This window comes from Lissotriton vulgaris, chromosome 3_1 (assembly GCF_964263255.1).
Source record: "Lissotriton vulgaris chromosome 3_1, aLisVul1.2, whole genome shotgun sequence".
Classification (NCBI taxonomy): domain Eukaryota; kingdom Metazoa; phylum Chordata; class Amphibia; order Caudata; family Salamandridae; genus Lissotriton; species Lissotriton vulgaris.
Window position 1 is genome coordinate 662,299,198 of NC_141689.1, and position 17,765 is coordinate 662,316,962.

Genomic DNA, 17,765 nt, shown 5'->3' on the forward strand with positions numbered 1-17,765 from the left:
GTCTGCACTTTCAACTATGCAGGTGACTTTCAACTCATCTTTCCCATTAGTAACTCTCCGGAATCTGCCTTCACTTTTCAGTCTACCATACTGTTCATCAGTCAATGGATGAACAGTAATCATCTTAAGCTCAATCTGGATAATACAGAGCTAGTTCTCACTGGAGGGATCATCAAGAACCCTTGGGGCCAGCATTTCTGGCCCAGGGAACTTGGCCAAGCTCCCTCTCCATCATCCACGGCCAAGAACTTGGCAGTCATCATTAGCCAGGACCTTACGATGAAGGCTCAGATTGGTTCAGTGATCTCGACCTGCTTTTTCCAACTTAGGAAAATAAAAAAGATATGCAGGTTTCTCACCTGTGAAGATAGAATCTAGGTTATTCTTGCTATGGTTTTGTCCCCGGTTGACTATGCCAACTCTCTTTACTATGGTATTCCCCTCTATCTCTCCAAACGTTTACAGTTGGTCCAGAACCAGGCGGCTCGTTTGATCACTTATCAACCCAGACATTTCCATATCACCCCCCTTGAAACAACTTCATTGGTTACCTGTAATCCAGCGTTGTGCCTTTAAGGTCGGGTGCCTCATCTACAAGACCCTTGATGGGAAAAGTCCTAGATTTGTGAATGATTTGATCCACAGGCAAGCTCCCTCCCGCAACCTACGCTCAACCCATAAGCTACTGCTGTCTCCACCCTCTTATAGACTAAAGCGCACAGGTTTGCTGTACTTGAACTTTATCCCTTCCGACATACAATTCTGCCACACTCTTCTTAAATTCAGAAGCTGTCTTAAAACTTGGCTTTTTTTGCCAGACTTTCTAATTATGCATTTGAACTCGGGCTCTGAAGACATTGTAGTGCCAAGAAACCTCCTCGTATATGTGCGCTTAATAAATTTTACTTAACATAACATCTGCCAAGGCATCTCTCTCAGGGTGTTCCAGGCATGTTCTGGACCAAGGTCAGTGGTGCAGGTGTCCTCCCTCTTTCTGCATTGGAACAATGGAGTTTTCATCTCTGTTGTTTGTCTGACTACTACTTGCGTTTTTGGAATGTGATGCGGCTTTGGCACTGAGATTGAAACACAGCCTTGGGATCATGGGGTACGGGTGGCGATACACACACACATGTTGCCATGTGGAGCCAAGTGCCCTGCAAGGCCTTGCGCTGCCTATGCAATCTCACTCTGTCTCTCTCCCTCGCTCTCTCCCTCTCTTTCCTTTGTTGGGCGCATGGCACACCTTCTTCTCTTGGATTTAGTCTTCCAGGCTGTGTCCTACGGATTGTCCAGTGAGGAGCCGCTAGGACTCATCCGATTGGTTGTTTTGGCTTTTGTTTGTATGGTGTTTTGTGTTGGTGATTGCATTGCTGTATAACTGATTCTCCTTTTTCTGGCCACGCATGTATATTGTTTTTTCTGCTTGTGCGATATCAGGCAAAATATTTGTTTGGGAATTTGTGGTGTTGGTGTGCAGTTTTTTGGTCCGGGATTGGGGGTGGGCTAGATGGGGGGTGTTGAGGGCCTGGAGTTGGTGTCGGTGGGTGTTGTGGCGCTCTTGGGTGTCCGTGCTGCATGTTCAGTTGCTCTGGGGCATCTGTTGTTCTTCAAGTGTGGCTCTGGGATGTGCTCCCTTTTGTGGTGCAGACTGTGGTCTGACTTTACATCAGGTCAGAGCAGGTGTTAATTTCCTACTGCTAACGTGCCTTATTGCATGTTTTGTGTTCTTGTCGCAGTTCTGTCTGGTCGTTGTGAATGTTGTGGTGTGGTGTTATTGCGGCTTTTGGCATGGGAACGCCTACTCTGCATCTCATTAGCGATAGTTGTGGGAGTCCTCTGTGGCGATGTTTTTTGCTGCTGCTATCGCGGGAAAACTGGTGTTGTGGCCTGTTAGCACCAGCTTGTGAATGGGGGGTAAGTTTATCACTACTTTGGCTTCGATAAAGTGTTGTTAATTCTGCGATAGCTCATTGTGAATATGCCCCATAGCTTTCATACTTTCTGGTTGGCTGACTTATTGCATAAAGTCTAGTGGTTCCTAGTGGTGATGCAACACAGTGGCCATCTTGAAAGTTTTCAGGAAAAAAGAATGAAAGAGGCATGGGACAGTGCTGCACAAAAACATCTAGGGCATCAGCAAGCCACATTCTGGCACCTGGCCTGCAGCGGAGGAGTAAAGGTTATCTCTGGTCAGTATTTAATGGTGAGAGCTATGCAGGCCTACCAGGTATCATGATTCAGGCATGACTCTAATGCATTTCAGTGTGGTGATCCGCATCACCGCACTGAAATGCATTGTAACACATTTTAATGCCGGCCCGTTGCTCTGCTGTACCAGCGCTGAAGTATGTATTGGCCATGCCAGGCTGCTAGCGCACATGCCTGTGAATTTTGACAGCTCTACCAGCACAGGCTCAGTCTAATAGCTGGCTTCTGCATTGAAATTCCCGCACGCCGGCACGGCTGAGTCACTCTGACTACAGCCCAGGCCTGAGGTCACTGAGGTAGTACTCGCTGTGCCAACACCAAGATAGTGACACCCGCCGGGATGGGTCTGCCTGTGGTTGCATGATGATTAAGGGGGATGTGACCTCGCGTTGTGGTCTATAAAGCACCACAAATGAGAGCTGCAGTATCAGCGTGCAACAACGACGTGCGCAGCTTCTAGCAGGCTTGAGTGTATGTGGTGCACCCGAAACAGCAGCCGGCATGTGACGTCACTTTCAGTGCCCAATGGCTATTGGGATACTTATTAGGGCGGTGCCACAAAAAGGCCGGCATTTCAAGATTAGCTGCACTTGCAGTGTGCATGCAGCGCTGCTTGTAATACTGCGGGGCAGTTCATATCGCAGGCGAGCCTGGCCCTCTCAGGCTCACCCGACTCTCATCAGCACTGTGACATGTTAACTTAGACTCACTCGCCATGGAGAGCCTGCTGCCTGTGTCAGAGGGAGTTGCTCAATGCTTGTTTTCGGCTGGGGCTAACTTAATCCGCCCAAGGCACGGATCAACAGTGAGTGAATAAATGGTGTCATGTGCCACATAGATTTGAGCGTAGCCCGGATCGGAGAGGTAAGCACTGGCATGTTTTTCACTTTATTGTTTCTCACAATAAGCGCAGATCAAAACTTGTTGTGATTAATCACACCCACTGTCGGGCCTTCCCACAAGCTTTCCTTGTGTGTTCTGCAAATGTGAAAGAGAACAACGTGATCTGGATCATTATTCGAACGGCAGCCCCCACACACAGAACGGGTGGTACCTCGCCTTCATTTTTTTAAAAATGCTGGCAAGGCACCACAGACAGCAATTCCTATGCACTACTGATGACTAGTAGAGCAAAAAATTCCAGGCGGAAAGTGAACGGCCAGTTTGGTTCTTTTTACCGAGCTGCCCTAGGCTGTCCCTGCCTCTAAACGTACGTGGTGTTTGTAATGATGTTGATGCAAAGTGCCCAGTGACCCAACTGGTCAGGCACTAGGACCGGCCCGAGTGAGGGACGAGGGCGGGCGGAAAGGGAGGAGCTGGGGACCAAGTGGGCAGGAAAGGGCAGTGAGCTGTTGGGATTTGAAGAAGGAGGACGAATAATAAAGAAGGTCCCTGACCCTACCCCACTGTGTCCGCCTGAGTTATTGGGGCTGGACACTACAACTGGCGACGAAGGCAAAAGAAACCCTAAGTGTATGGACAGCCACAGCAGCAACCGGCGACCGACTGGCCCGGAGCTCGCCCCACGTCTGGAGGCTCGAGCGCGCTGCGAAAAACGCCCACCGAGTGCCCACCTCGGCGGCGGACGAGCGATAATAAAAGCGCCTACCGAGTGCCCACCTCGGCGGCGGAGTAGTGTTAATTAAAGCGCCTACCGAGTGCCCACCTCGGCGGCGGAAGCGTGTGGCCAAGGAGAACGCCCACCGAGTGCCCACCTCGGCGGCGGAAGAGCGCCAACTAAAGCGCCTACCGAGTGCCCACCTCGGCGGCAGAAGCGCGCTATCGAGAGCGCCCAACGAGTGCCCACCTCGGCGGCGGTAGCGTGCAGCTGAAGGAAAACGCCCACCGAGTGCCCACCTCGGTGGCGATATCATACAGACAAAGAAAACGCCTACCGAGTTCCCACCTCGGCGGCAAAAGTGAAAGAAATTGCCCTACCTTGATTCGTGACTCAAGCGGTGGACCACGGCTCCGGTGAGTGAAATCACCGCCTAACTAGCCCCCCCTGCCGAAGAAACGAGCAGAAACGACCGAAATCTCGCTAAAAACGAGATTCCCGGCGGCCATTTTGAAGTCAGGCAATATTGACCAATCCCCTGCGAGGGATCATCGGCGGCCATTTTGAAGTCAGGCAAAAAGCCTGAAACAGCTAACAAGCACTGACAAGCAACAAACAAGCATTGGCAAGTAACAAAAAAGCACTGGCGAGTGCAACAAAATAACAAACAAGCACTGGCGAGTGCAATAGAAGCAATAATAAGGCACTGGCAAGTGCAAGCCTTAAACAGCAAACAAGCACTGACAAGCAACAAACAAGCATTGGCAAGTAACAAACAAGCACTGGCGAGTGCAACAACATAACAAGCAAGCACTGGTGAGTTCAATAGAAGCAATAATAAAGCACTGGCAAGTGCAACAAATGAACAAACAAGCACTGCGAGGTGCAATAAGGACAATAAACAAACACTAGCAAGTACAATGAAAACAACAAACAAGCACAAGCAAATTCAAGACATAAATGAAGATAACGGTAAATAACGATGAGCAAGCGATAAGGAAACATAACAAGCACCAGACAGTGCAAATCTCGAATGCGACAAACACAAGCAAATGCAGGTCTGAAACACAACAAGCACGAGCAAAGGCAAGTACCAAAGTAAACCTCTAACGCTATGCAAAGAGAAGAATTTAAATAAAGAAGGTGAGAAGATAAATGGTCCAGAATCATACCGAGATAGCTGCGGATCTTACCAACCTAAAAGGGAAACAGTCCTGTGATCGTAGCACATCAAAATCTTCCTCCCTCATGGCGGTGGGAAAAGCAACACAACGATCCAATCCCTACATTGAAGTGCCTCCCCCAGTGACACAGACTGACATTCAGAGTTTGGGTCCCAAATGGAACCGGTGGCTGGAATCACTGGACGACTTTCTTGACACCACCAGTGAGCGAAGAGATGGAAAATGTCTGACATTACTGCTCCAGTTGATGGGCCATGAGGGCCGAAGTTTAATTAGAACATTTTCTGAAAAGGACACAGAGACTTATGAAAGACTACAAGAGACGCTACGCGCCCATTTCAACGCAAAGGATGATGTGGATCATGAACGCATCGTTTTCAACACAGCACGGCAGGAACCAGGAGAATCATTGCCAAACTTCATCACCCGTTTGCAGAGTCTGGTACAACGCTACCACTTCAACATATTTACAAATGAGGACGCAGTTCGACTTCAGGTAATCGAAGGCTGTTCAAGGTCTAGTACAAAGCACAAGATTCTTCGAGGGCATTGGCCACTAAAGGAAATAATCAAGAAGGCCGAAGCTGGAGAGCGGGTCAAAGCAAGAGAACTATCAAAAGATCCGCACCTATGTGCAAGACACCAAGATACCAGGAAAGAGACATCTCTAAGGTCGGTGAATAAAGCACAAGAAATAAACAAAACCAGAAACGGGGAGTGTGAAGACAGATCAGAGATAAGACAATGGGAGAAACAAAGTAACATGAAGTACTCTGAGTCAACAACACGAAAGACCGGGATGATCCAGGAGTACGACAGCGTCACTAATGCAACCTCAAATTCAACGTGTAGTGCAAGTGATTATGAAGCAGATGAAGCATCAAGTGAGACAGATTGCACCAATGGACCGGATGACAGCCTACCCAACAAATGTGCAAGAAAAGTATAGAAGACTGGACCAGTTATGGCAGCACTGGAATTCGGTACATGATCACACCCGTAACACAGATGTCAGTGCACAAAACAAGCAGGAAGGAGAAGGACACCGGATAAGACAGACTGACTCACTCGGACACCGGGAAGAGGAAGACAAACACATCCACGATATCCGAGACAATGAAGAAACTGAGAGGAGGCCATTATCAAACAACCTCTCCAGTAATCAAACAACCTCTCCAGTAAGACGACACCGAAGTCATTTCGAGAAAGGTACCAGGAGAAATATGCCAAAGAGAACTCCGACTCTAGGAGCAGCTCGTCACGGCCTATCTATTTCAAAAATCATCTATTCAAGACACACTCAAGAGAACGGTATCAAAGGACATCGACAGAAGACTCCTCTGATTCAGAAAGCACGTCTGTTCGATCCCTCGAGTCGACCGAGTCATGGTCCCGACGACGGCCATGGCATCAACCACCTGAACATACCTCAGAACCAAAGGACATCAGTCACGTCAAGAGTAACGTATCTCACATCAATGTCCCTGAGTACTCAGTCACTCCACAAGACAACCTGTCATGTCAATCGCAGATACATCAAGATATAAACAATATACCTTCAACACTGATAGGGTCAGCGAGGCTGACCCACAGGGCCTATGGAAAGAAAATAAGGATAGTGGACACCACCAACCGGATGGGAAATGAATATCCAGTCACCCAGCAAGGAAAACAAGACGTGTTAACAGAGACAGATCATCATCAGATGAGAGAGAAACATGCACAGGCCCAGACAGTCAAAGAGCTCACCAGTCCCAAACATGAGTGGGTGAGGCAAACAGAGGCAGCGAATGAGTCCCCGAACCAAACCAAGATGGTCTTTTCAGATAGCGCCTCACTGTCTGGTATACATGACTTTGAACAGGAAGGCAGTGTTGCCCTCGACCGGACAAGACAAAAGGAAGTAAAGTCACATGCGGGTGCTCGGAAAAGAACCCGAACAACATCCCCTCATGAAGGAAATCGAGCGTCAATCAAACAAGAACCCCATATGAAGACTGACTGCCGCCATCAAGTTGAGCTTTTCACAGTCACCTCAGAAACTGAAAATGAGTGGATCAGCCAGAAGCTGATTGGAAACCACCACGAACCTGAGCACAAGAAGACCACGCGAGATGTCTCGCAATTATAAAGATACACTACTGTAACAAAAGATGTTCTAGTCAAAGCAACAGAAAGCCATACAAAAGAAATGGAGATGCATCTTCGTAGCCTAAATAGGCGGCCTGCCGACCCGTGTGGCTGACTGAGGAACTATTAAACATGTCAGACGCTAAGTTTATTTTGTCAACAAGGGGGAGATATAATAGTGTGATGCAGTCTAGCGTTTCAACAAAACGGAACTATAAGAACTGCAGAGGCTGACGGAAGACGACTCACCCACAATGTGAAACCGAAACGAAACTGGAACAGAGAGATCCTGAGACACTGCCAACTGACAGTCAGGCATTGATGGAGACTGCCGCTGAGAATGAGCCCGACAGGCCCTACCGTATCGCTTCATCAAAGAATTCTAAAGAAAGACAATTTCTTGTTTTGCCGTGGTGTATATTATTTTGTTTTCTTTTATTCACAGAGGGGGGAGATGTAATGATGTTGATGCAAAGTGCCCAGTGACCCAACTGGTCAGGCACTAGGACCGGCCCGAGTGAGGGACGAGGGTGGGCGGAAAGGGAGAAGCTGGGGACCAAGTGGGCAGAAAAGGGCAGTGAGCTGTTGGGATTTGAAGAAGGAGGACGAATAATAAAGAAGGTCCCTGACCCTACCCCACTGTGTCCGCCTGAGTTCTTGGGGCTGGACACTACAGTGTTGGCAGGATGTTTTTCCCACTGCATCTCAATTACCGAAGGGCCTCCTGGCAGTCAGTAGAGCCCCACCTCCAAACATAATTTTGGTCCCAGCAGCTGTGTGACTCCGAGAGCAGATCGTTCTCCTCTAAGGTCAGTCTCCTCTGCAGCAAAACCAGCAGAGAATTTTGGGCAACTGGCAAGACATTGAAGTTCTCAATGAGAACTTGCTAAAGAACAACTAACACTGTAAAGGCAATCTATGACACCAACGCAGCACCTAGTTGCATTTTACTCTCTATTGCATTCCCGAAGACTATTTCCTTTTAATAACTATTATGTTTCTGTAGATTTTAAAACACTCAGGCATTACGTGCTTATTGACAATTTCCTAGAGATGTTGGAAGAGAAAAGAGAAAGAATTAAGGTGTATAAAGAGTGAGAACCTGCAGAGACAGTATAAATGGAAAAACGTCACATTCGGTAGTAAAATGCCACTCATTCACACAATGAAAACATATAAATATCACACATAAGCGATTATCAAAATTGGTAGCTATGTAAAGCTGTATTTAAGAATCGTGTCTGGCCCTATGCAAAATGTTAGAATGAGAACAGAAAGCTAGTATTTTTCTTGTGGGTGGGAGAGATGCAGAAAGGTTAGGGTTGTGAGGGTAGTTTCAATAACAAGCTGGCCATGCTATAAAATGTGCTTTTTAGGCTAGCATGCGGTCATGAACAGATCATCTTCTGAGCAGCAGCAGTGCCTGCCAGCCTGCAGTCACACAGTGTGCCCTTCCATTTCTGGTGTCGTGCAGCAGATCTAAGATCTTGTTAGAGTTTCTCATTGCTCAAATGGGTAGAATCTCTGATATTTATATGTGCCTCTCATCTTTATTGCTTGATTTTTGCCTGCGACATAGTATCACTCATAGGCGTTGAAATGTCACTCATAATTACACTGGAATTATGACAATGTCACACCTAGCAATCTGAAACCTTGGCACCTATGGCTATGGTAAGGAAATTTTGGGCAACAAGGGAAATAGCACAAGATCGATCTAAGTGCATACAAAGAAGAGAAAGTAGCAGGACATGCACTTCCATGGGGAGCTTAATAATACATGTAACATAAAACAAAAAACTAATTTCATGATCTCAGCAGTGGAAGGATACAGCCCTTCCAATGAAAAGAGAGAGTAAAGAAGAAAGGCTTCACTCTGGGACAAACACAAGAATAGGAAGAAAACCATTGCAATAAAGAGCTGATATAGACAACACAGTGATCCACTCATGAGCGAAGGGCTGACAGAAAAACCCACTCTGTCTAGTATTGAAAAAGATGCTGTCTGTGACAGATTTCTGAAGCTGTTAGTAGCAAACCCACAACATCTACCCCTAAGAGACTGCTGCAAATGGTGCTCTGAAAGGCACGTCATTATTTTCTAGGCTATATCAAACTCTAACTGAAATATACATACAATTACACTTTCACAAGCTGCTCCAATTTGGGAAGATGGATGGTGTTTATAATTTAATATACGTCTCATGGTTTGATTAATGCTTCTCATAAATATGATTTAAGAATTGAAAATACCCACCCACCTTCAATTACAGAGCAATGCCGGTGGAATATTATATATGTATGTTTTAAAATCTAGATTTATGAATATAAAGAGATGTAAAAAAAATGCAACCTCATTTAAATTTGACATTTTTCGAAGGCAAACATAAAACTTTATTGGGCTTTTGCTGCAGCATTCAGGAGTAGTCCTGATTTATACAACGAAAGATGAATGCATAGTTTACAGTCACTGTGGTGGCAGCACATCTTTTAACGTTATAAACTATTTATTTTTCATCCTGCCGCTTTACCGAAATAATTACTAATTATAAACAAAATGCTGGAAATAATTGTTGCAGTGTGATACATATGCACAACATTGTAGGTAAAGCCTGCTATCTAAGATGTCTGTGTAAGAAAATACCTCTTATGGCTAATCACTATAATTATTGGAATAATGCTGCTGTGTTTTTGACTCTTTGCATGGGTGCTCTGCTAACCAGCCCCCAGTGCATATGCTCTGACCCCTAAAACATGTCAAATTTGGCTACACTCCTAATTGGTCTATTTACCTTACCTTTAAGACCCTAGTATATGGGATGAAGTGAATCACAGGCCTGTAAGTTAAATGTCACTAGTGGATTGCAGCACATATTGTGCCACCACCAAAGCGACATGACTGCAGGCCTGCACCAGTAGCCTGGGTGTGCATGGTAAACTGCAAGTTCGACTTGCAAAAATACTCCCTTTTACAAACTTAAGTCCTCCTTTTAAATATCAATAAGTCATCCCTAAGTTAGCCTTAAGTGCCCACAAGGGGCAGGGTGCCTGATATTTAAGAGTATGGCATGTAACAGTTTAAAGTAAGACATATCCTTCCAGGGAAAAGGCCTAAAAAGCTATTTTCAATGTAGCAGCATTAATTGTTCAATAGGAAAGCATTGGCAGTTAATGTTAACTTTAAATAATGTTATCTCCACCTAGGAACCAGATAAAAAGTTACATCTTGGACTTTTTAAATATTTAACACTAATTCAATTCTGCTCTGTGCCATAGGTACCAGAAGTTGAGCTCAGGTTTAAAATGCAGAAACCTTTACTGGGCCTAACATGCATAGTGCCATTATTACTTGTGGTGAACTACCATCTACCCCAACTAATAATCCACTTTCTGACTGTCTCCATAAATGGACCCCATACTGGAATATTATGTATTTGTTTAACAAATTGATTGTGAGGGTGACAGGTAAGAGGCTCTGTGGTTTATGTATATTTACACTCTATGCCTCTATGTGAACTCCAATGTGAGCAACTTAGAAGAGAGCCTTGGTCATATTGTGTCAGTCTCTAAGTGATCCCACAAGTGGGCTGTCCCTCTGTCTAGTGCAGCACCTGATATATGTTTGCAGGTGAATTCGACTAACGCTGATACAGATACCTATACCATCCAAGGTGAGCAGTCAAAATATCAAATTTTTAATATCGACCTACAGTAATATTGAGTTTTTAATATCGTAGGGACAGAATATTGAAGTCAATAATATCGTTTACTAGAATATCGACTGCAAGGTAAGTAATATCGATTTTTTAAATATCGAAATAAGTAATATTGAAGTAAATAATATTGTTAGCAAAAATATTGTTGTAAATATTATCGCAATGCTGTTCTCCCACGGCGCAGAGAGAGACGAATGGAGAGGACGCAGCTCAACTTGATGAAAGTGTGACTATAGGGAGCTGCCCTCGCTCCCCTGCCAGTTCAAGTTTAGATTTCATATGAACTCAGTTCCACTTTGGGGAGCTAGGCGCTCTACCTTAAAGTGCTCAGAGTAAGTTACTCAACAAGGTTGTTTTCCCTCCATCCCTGGATATAAGGCGGTAGGGTTAGTACCTTTTGGGGTCATTCACTAGTGAAGTCCTGATGAAACCCTGGTGATTAGATTTTGACAGCTGAAACATGTCGACATTTTTTGCGGAGAGCAGCGGTTGGTAACTCATTTCAGGTTTTCCAAACCACCATCCACAGGTCCAGGTGTGACCACTTTGTATTCTGGACAGGGTACCCAATAATATAACTATTAGAGAGACTCCTTGGAGACAGTTTTAAATCACCATTTCCACACTTATTTTCACTTGTGATGCCCACATTACTTGCCACTTTTGTGTTGTATAGTCCTCCCCCTCCTTATTGCGCCACCTCCAGCGTTGGTCTGCGTGGAGGTGTGTTAGTAGCCCATATGATGAAGCAGGACACAGATCTCTGTATGTGAGGGCAGTTTTAACACCCTCTCCACAGCAAATAAGGTATTTGCCTTTTTGTGACTGCCCCACAGCTGGGAATAATGAACGTTGTCTTCAGGGAGGACACCCACAACAAGAGAAGAGAGGGATGAAGTCTACGCATCTAGTACCTATCATCTTTTTGCCACATTTTTATGATAAGCCCTGTCTCCAGCCTCCCAGAGCTTAAGGTCTGGTGCAGCACAAAAGCTTCAGTAATGCCAGCAACACCTTTTGATCATCTGGGGGACATTCATACAGCCTCGACCTTGTGCCATGCTTTGATAGAGAAAATCCAAAATTGAGCCCACTGATCTCATAAGCACATGCTCGTATGCTATGTTCTTAATATCAGTCGCCAGTATTCCATGTACTCATACTATACACTCAATATGTCAGCAAAGATTGCAGTCATGATAGTTTAGCGAAAATGTTGAAGTGCAATATGCTTTTCTCTTGCAACCAGCGAAAGGATAAAAAGGCCTATCTAGTACTGAAGAGTCAAAAACAGCATGTTTGCTCCACTGCTAAGCACCTATAATGCTCCTGTGAACTCGTAGATAGACGAGAGTCTCAGGTAAAAAGGAAGGCATTCTTGGAGCACCATTCCATGCCACAGATCCCCAATATGGACCTTCAGTACCTTTTCACATAAAATGCCTCCACACTTATGCGCGATTGTCGCAAACAACATCTAAAATTAACAGAAGTAGGATCTGCTTATTGGGTGCCAAACCACTTGATCTTGGAGCATCTCATATTACACGGAATTTTGAAGAGATGTGAATGAAGTTTAGGTAAAAACAATTACAATTAATAAAGATTGAGGTTTATTTGAAAAATATGTCATCAATAGGCATATTTTATGACAAGTGCTTGTGAAAGGGTTAGAGACACGCAGGAGGTAAATAGTGGAAATTTTCGCGTGAAAATACGAATCCCCGAATAGTTCTTTCATTCTGTGCTCTGTGGGATGAAAAAGAAGGCAATGTGTTTTCCTATTTCTAAAGCGCATGATGCAAAACACTCATACATCTTTACAAATTAGATAAATGCAAGTTGATTTCATTTACTTAATGGGAGAGGTTGCGCTAAGTTCAACATGCGCTCATGATTCATTTCTTCATGAGACCATGGCTTAAAAGCCTTGTATGATTTGCTGCTGTTCGGCTTCACCAAACGGAATAAAAACAACGAATGCAGTTCTTTGCTCTTCTACAGATATGCAGCTACATATATTACTATGATAAACGATTTCAGGGTTGGCTTGCTTGTTTTTCCAAGCAATATAGAGCCGAATTCATGCAAAGAATACACATAAAGCAATCTATACACCAGACTTGTTGTGACTCACCTAATGTCCATCACCAAAGAAGCATTGATTTTCCAACCCTCTCCTGAGTGCTGAAAGATTGAAGATCCTCCTTTGCGTAGAATTTTATCTGAGCTATTGACCATCAGTCGGCTGTAGCTTAGCTCTCCCTCCCTGAAAGGCAAGGCAGAAAGTGCAAACTGTGAGGCATGGAATACTGTCACGCAAATAGAGTAATACTTCACATTTCAGAGTACAAGAAGATAGGGATCTGGTAAAGAAATGCCCAAATAATGAAATCAACACTGAGGCCTTCGTTTAAGCCAGTCCTAATCCATATCATTCACCACTCCTCAATGTACTGCAGTAGTCACTGGCAGAAATTGCCCTACATTTCTAGGGCAGGCGGGGTGTTGGGGGACAATGGTGGGGAAAGGGTGCACATCATCATGGCAGTGGAAGCACTGCTATGGTAATGTACCTATATTGTCAGAGTTCACAATGTAAAACCCCTTCCTACAATATTTGACACAAGGTCTGTATTAACAATGTCTCATTCCACTCTGACCAATTGAACCTTCAAAAGCTGGCTAACATGCCCAACAGATGCCCTTAAAGAATGTCAACAAATAAGCAGAACAAAAAAGTTGGGACCATTTTAGAATCAACCTGAAGTTAACACCAAGTAGCTCCTACGGAACCTTTGCATCACTGCTGTGAGGCAGGAAAGTCTGGTGCATACTCAGGGAGAGGATGCTGGGCAGCATCTCAGAACGCCACAAAACACACAATAGTGAATGTCCAGCAGGTGCCTCCGCTTTAAAAAAACATATTTCACACACAGCTAAATGCTAAACATAAAATTGCAAATGCACAAAAAGAAAATCAAGCCTTTCTAGAAAATCCTAAACACGAAATGTATATATGAATGTAACAAAAGCTCTTCCTATTGAATTTGTAAGAGTTCATAATGTCAGGAAACGTTCTTATTGCATTCAAAAGAGTTAACAATATAAAACTCCTTCATACTGTATGATTTAGCGTTATACCATGCAAAGCCCTTTCATACTTTGGGGCCCATTAGGATCTCGGGCGGATTGCCATGGCCCGCCCAAGAGCTGTCCCCGCCCGCAACCCATTCCCCCTCCATATTAGTATGGCAGTGAGGACCGCGGTAGATGGAAAGACCGTCTGCCGCTTTTCCACCCAGTCAACAAGTCAACCGGGGGGAAAAGAGTTTAATATGGTGGCGTGTCTGTCAGACACCGCCAGCCATATTATCATATGGGCGGAAACATGCCTTTGCCGCCAAGGAAAGGCATGTGGTAATTGCTTGTGGGGGCGTTTGCGGTCCCCCAGGGACTCTGGGGGATTCACATGGGGGCACCTATGGTACCCCCCTACAGTTCCATGCAAAACATGCCTTCCTGGCATTGTGGCAGGCGGTGCTGAGTGCACCGCCTGCCACAATGACAGGAATGCAGGAAGCTCCTGCTAATGTGGCGGGCGCATCTTAAAGATCCGCACAGGACCCCCGCCCTTATGGCGGGCAGTCCCATTTCCTGATAGGATGGCGGGTGGACAAAGTCCAACCCCCATCCTAATGACCCCCTATATTTGCAAGGGGATGTATTACAATGACTCTATCAGTTATAAGCATTGGGGACACTTTTCAGGTGCTATAACACAACTGTTGGCCAAACAAGATGATGTATGGAAGGAGATAATCAAAAATTCAAATACCATTTCTGCCTTTTAAATATTTTTTTGGGATTACTCGAGCTTTGGCAGACAGCTGTGTTACCAAGCTTAATCTAAACATCAGTTTCTTGTAGCGCTAAATGTGCTCCATTGGATAGAAGTAGCCAAAAGTGACTATTTCAATTTGATGTACATTTGGCTGTTTATAAAAAAAAAATTGGGGTGGGGAATCACATTCACTAATGGGTGCATTTTTTATTCTCCAATTACAAAAATTCTACAAGTGCCTATGGAAAGAAATGTGGGTGTGGGCAACTGGGCATTTTTGGATAACATGTGATTGGTACAGCCTTCCATTGCTAATATGGGCCACTAAAGTTATTAAACACTACAGACCTGATTCACAAATAAAACATACACTTTTAAGTAACTTAATAACTTTTGCCTATTCACAGAGGCCTGATTCATAAAGGTAGCATACACTTTTGAGTAATTTACACACAAAACAAAAAAAAAACCCCAAAACAAGCATTCGCGAATCCAATAAGTCTCGCTGGTGCAGAGAGTGAATATCGAGTACAAAATATTGGTGTGGCACAAATATCAAGTTATTAATATCGTGGGTCAGAAGTGTTTAATATCGTTTGCAAAAATATAGTTGTTAAAAATATTGTTTTTTATTATTGTTATGTAATTTAGTATGCATTTTATATGTATGTGTTTTTTTTGTATAAGAATTGTTAGTATTATTAATATGTGTGTTCAATTTTTACTGGTTATAAATGTCTTTTTACTCTTTTTATTTGAATGTTCTGCTTTTAGTTCCATAGCGGGTTGTGGGTTTATAGGGGAATAGGGTGGGAAGTAATTTAATTATCTGAAATGTATTAATTTTCTTTTATTTGAATTATGCATTTTTAGTTCTTAGCAAAAATAATTTAATTAATATAGATTTATAGATACATTTTTATTTATTAATATTCGTTTAATTGAGATGTTATAGTGTTAAATGTGTAATGTCATTTATTATTAATTTATTAATAATTGAATATCAATGATGTTTTATTAATTAATTGGTAATTAATTATGGTAATTGTGTATATCATTTTAGGTGTGTGTTGTTGTGTTTATAGGTGTATTATGCATTTTTAGTTCCTTAGCGAGTTGGGGGTTTATCGCGGAATAGGGTGGAAAATAATTTAATTATTATTGATTTATTGATTCATTTTTATTTATTAAGATTTAATTGAGATATTATAGTGTTAAATGTGTAAAGTAATGTATTATTAATTAATTAATCAATTAATTAATAATTGATTATCAATGATTTTTTATTAATTAATTAGTAATTTATTATGGTAATTGTGTAATTAATTTTCGGTGCGTGTTGTAGTATTTATAGGTTTAAAGGGTGATTTTATGAATTAATATTTGGTTGTTAATTAATTTTAATTAATTAATTGGTTATTAATTGTGGTCATTTTGTAATTTATTTCAGGTGTGTTGTGGTGTTAATAGCTATTAAGGTTGGGAAGTAATTTATTTTTGATTTATGAATTAATATTAGGCTGTTAATTAATTGTAATTAATTAAGTTGTAATTAATTTTGGCAATTGTGTAATTAATTTTAGGTGTGTGTTGTGGTTTCTATAGGTGGCAAGGGTGGGAAGTGTGGGAAGTAATTTATTTACTTGAAGAATTAATAATTGTTTTCTGAATAATTAATATAAATTCATTGTTAATTAATTATGATTATTGTGTCATTAATTGTAGGTGTGTGTAGTGGTGTTTATAGGAGTAAAGAGTAGGAAGTAATTTGTGTTTAATTAATTATATATAGCTGTTAATTAACTTAATTATTAGATTTTTATATTTAGTAAAAATGTTTATGTGTTGTTTTTACTTTTAAAGGGGTAAATAGTAGGAATTAAATACATTTTAATTATTTAATTATTCAATGATAATAGTAATAGTTTTTTATTTTAAAATACATTTTAATTGCGTTTTGCTATTTTATAGTTTAATTTAGGTGTGTGTTGTGGATATTATTGTGTTAAAGTGTGTGTAGTCAATGAATGTTTATTATTTGTTTTTATTGTTAATATTTTTTAATTCATTAATCATGTTAATTATGTAAATAAATGTTATTAAAATAGTGTTTTGTTGTGGTGTTATAGGGGAGGAAATAAAATAAATACATTTATATTTCAATAAAAATGTTGTTTTTAAATATTTTCTAGTTTAAAATAAAAAAAGTTAAACGTATTTCTTATTTTATTTTCTATAATATTTAGAGTTTTTTGTTATATGTAATTAGTATTATAATATGCGTTATTTTTATGTTTTATATATATATATTTTTACATTTTGTTTATTAATTTTTATTATTTCTCTAATTTGTAATATATACATATTTTTTCAAAGTGTTTGAGTGTGAATAGTAAATTTTTTTCTCCGCTATCCAACACTTTTCCTCGTGTTGCATTCACTGGAGGGGAATAGTAATTTTTACCCCTCCCCTATCCAGCACTTTCCCTACTGTTGCACTCACTGGAGTTGGAATAGTAATGTATACCCCTCCACTATCCAACACTTTCCCTACTGTTGCGCTCACTGGAGTGGGAATCGTTTTTTTACCCCTCCGCTATCCAATACTTATACTACTGTTGCATTCACTGGAGTGGGAATACTAATTTATACCTCTCCACTATCCAACATTTTCCCTACTGTTGGACTCTTTGGAGTGGGAATAGTAATTTTTGCCCCCACTATCCAATACTTTCCCTACTGTTGCTATCACTGGAGTGGGAATAGTAAATTCTACCTGTTAGATTTTGGGGTCTCTAGTTGGCACAGGTAGGTACTTGTGACAAATAGGGACCCTCTCCTCTAGTCAGGATAAGGGAATTACACTCCTAAAATAACTCCTGCTCACCCCCTTGGTAGCATGGCACTAGCAGAAGGGCTTTACTTCAGAGGCATTGTAAGTGAAGCATTTTTGACCACATACAGTTAACCAATGACAACACTACACATGGACACCACACATGTTTTATATAAAAAATAAGTAGACTTTATATTGAGTTACCACAAGACCATAAACGACAAAATACACACTATGATTACTTTAAGATGGTAGATTTAAGCTTAGTTCAGTTCAGTTCTTAGAT

General features: G+C 42.1%; 1 protein-coding gene across 2 annotated transcripts in view; it reads right to left on the bottom strand.

Annotated features, from left to right (window-relative positions):
* Positions 1-17,765, bottom strand: part of ST8SIA4 (ST8 alpha-N-acetyl-neuraminide alpha-2,8-sialyltransferase 4) — a 511,314-nt gene that overhangs the window by 348,342 nt on the left and 145,207 nt on the right. Inside the window, exon 2 of one of the 2 annotated variants that reach the window (XM_086960965.1) lies at positions 12,937-13,068. The exons of the other annotated variant lie outside the window; for it this stretch is intronic. Coding sequence (XP_086817091.1) covers positions 12,937-13,068 — 132 coding nt within the window. The remainder of the gene's footprint in view (positions 1-12,936; positions 13,069-17,765) is intronic. 2 annotated transcript variants of the gene reach the window in all.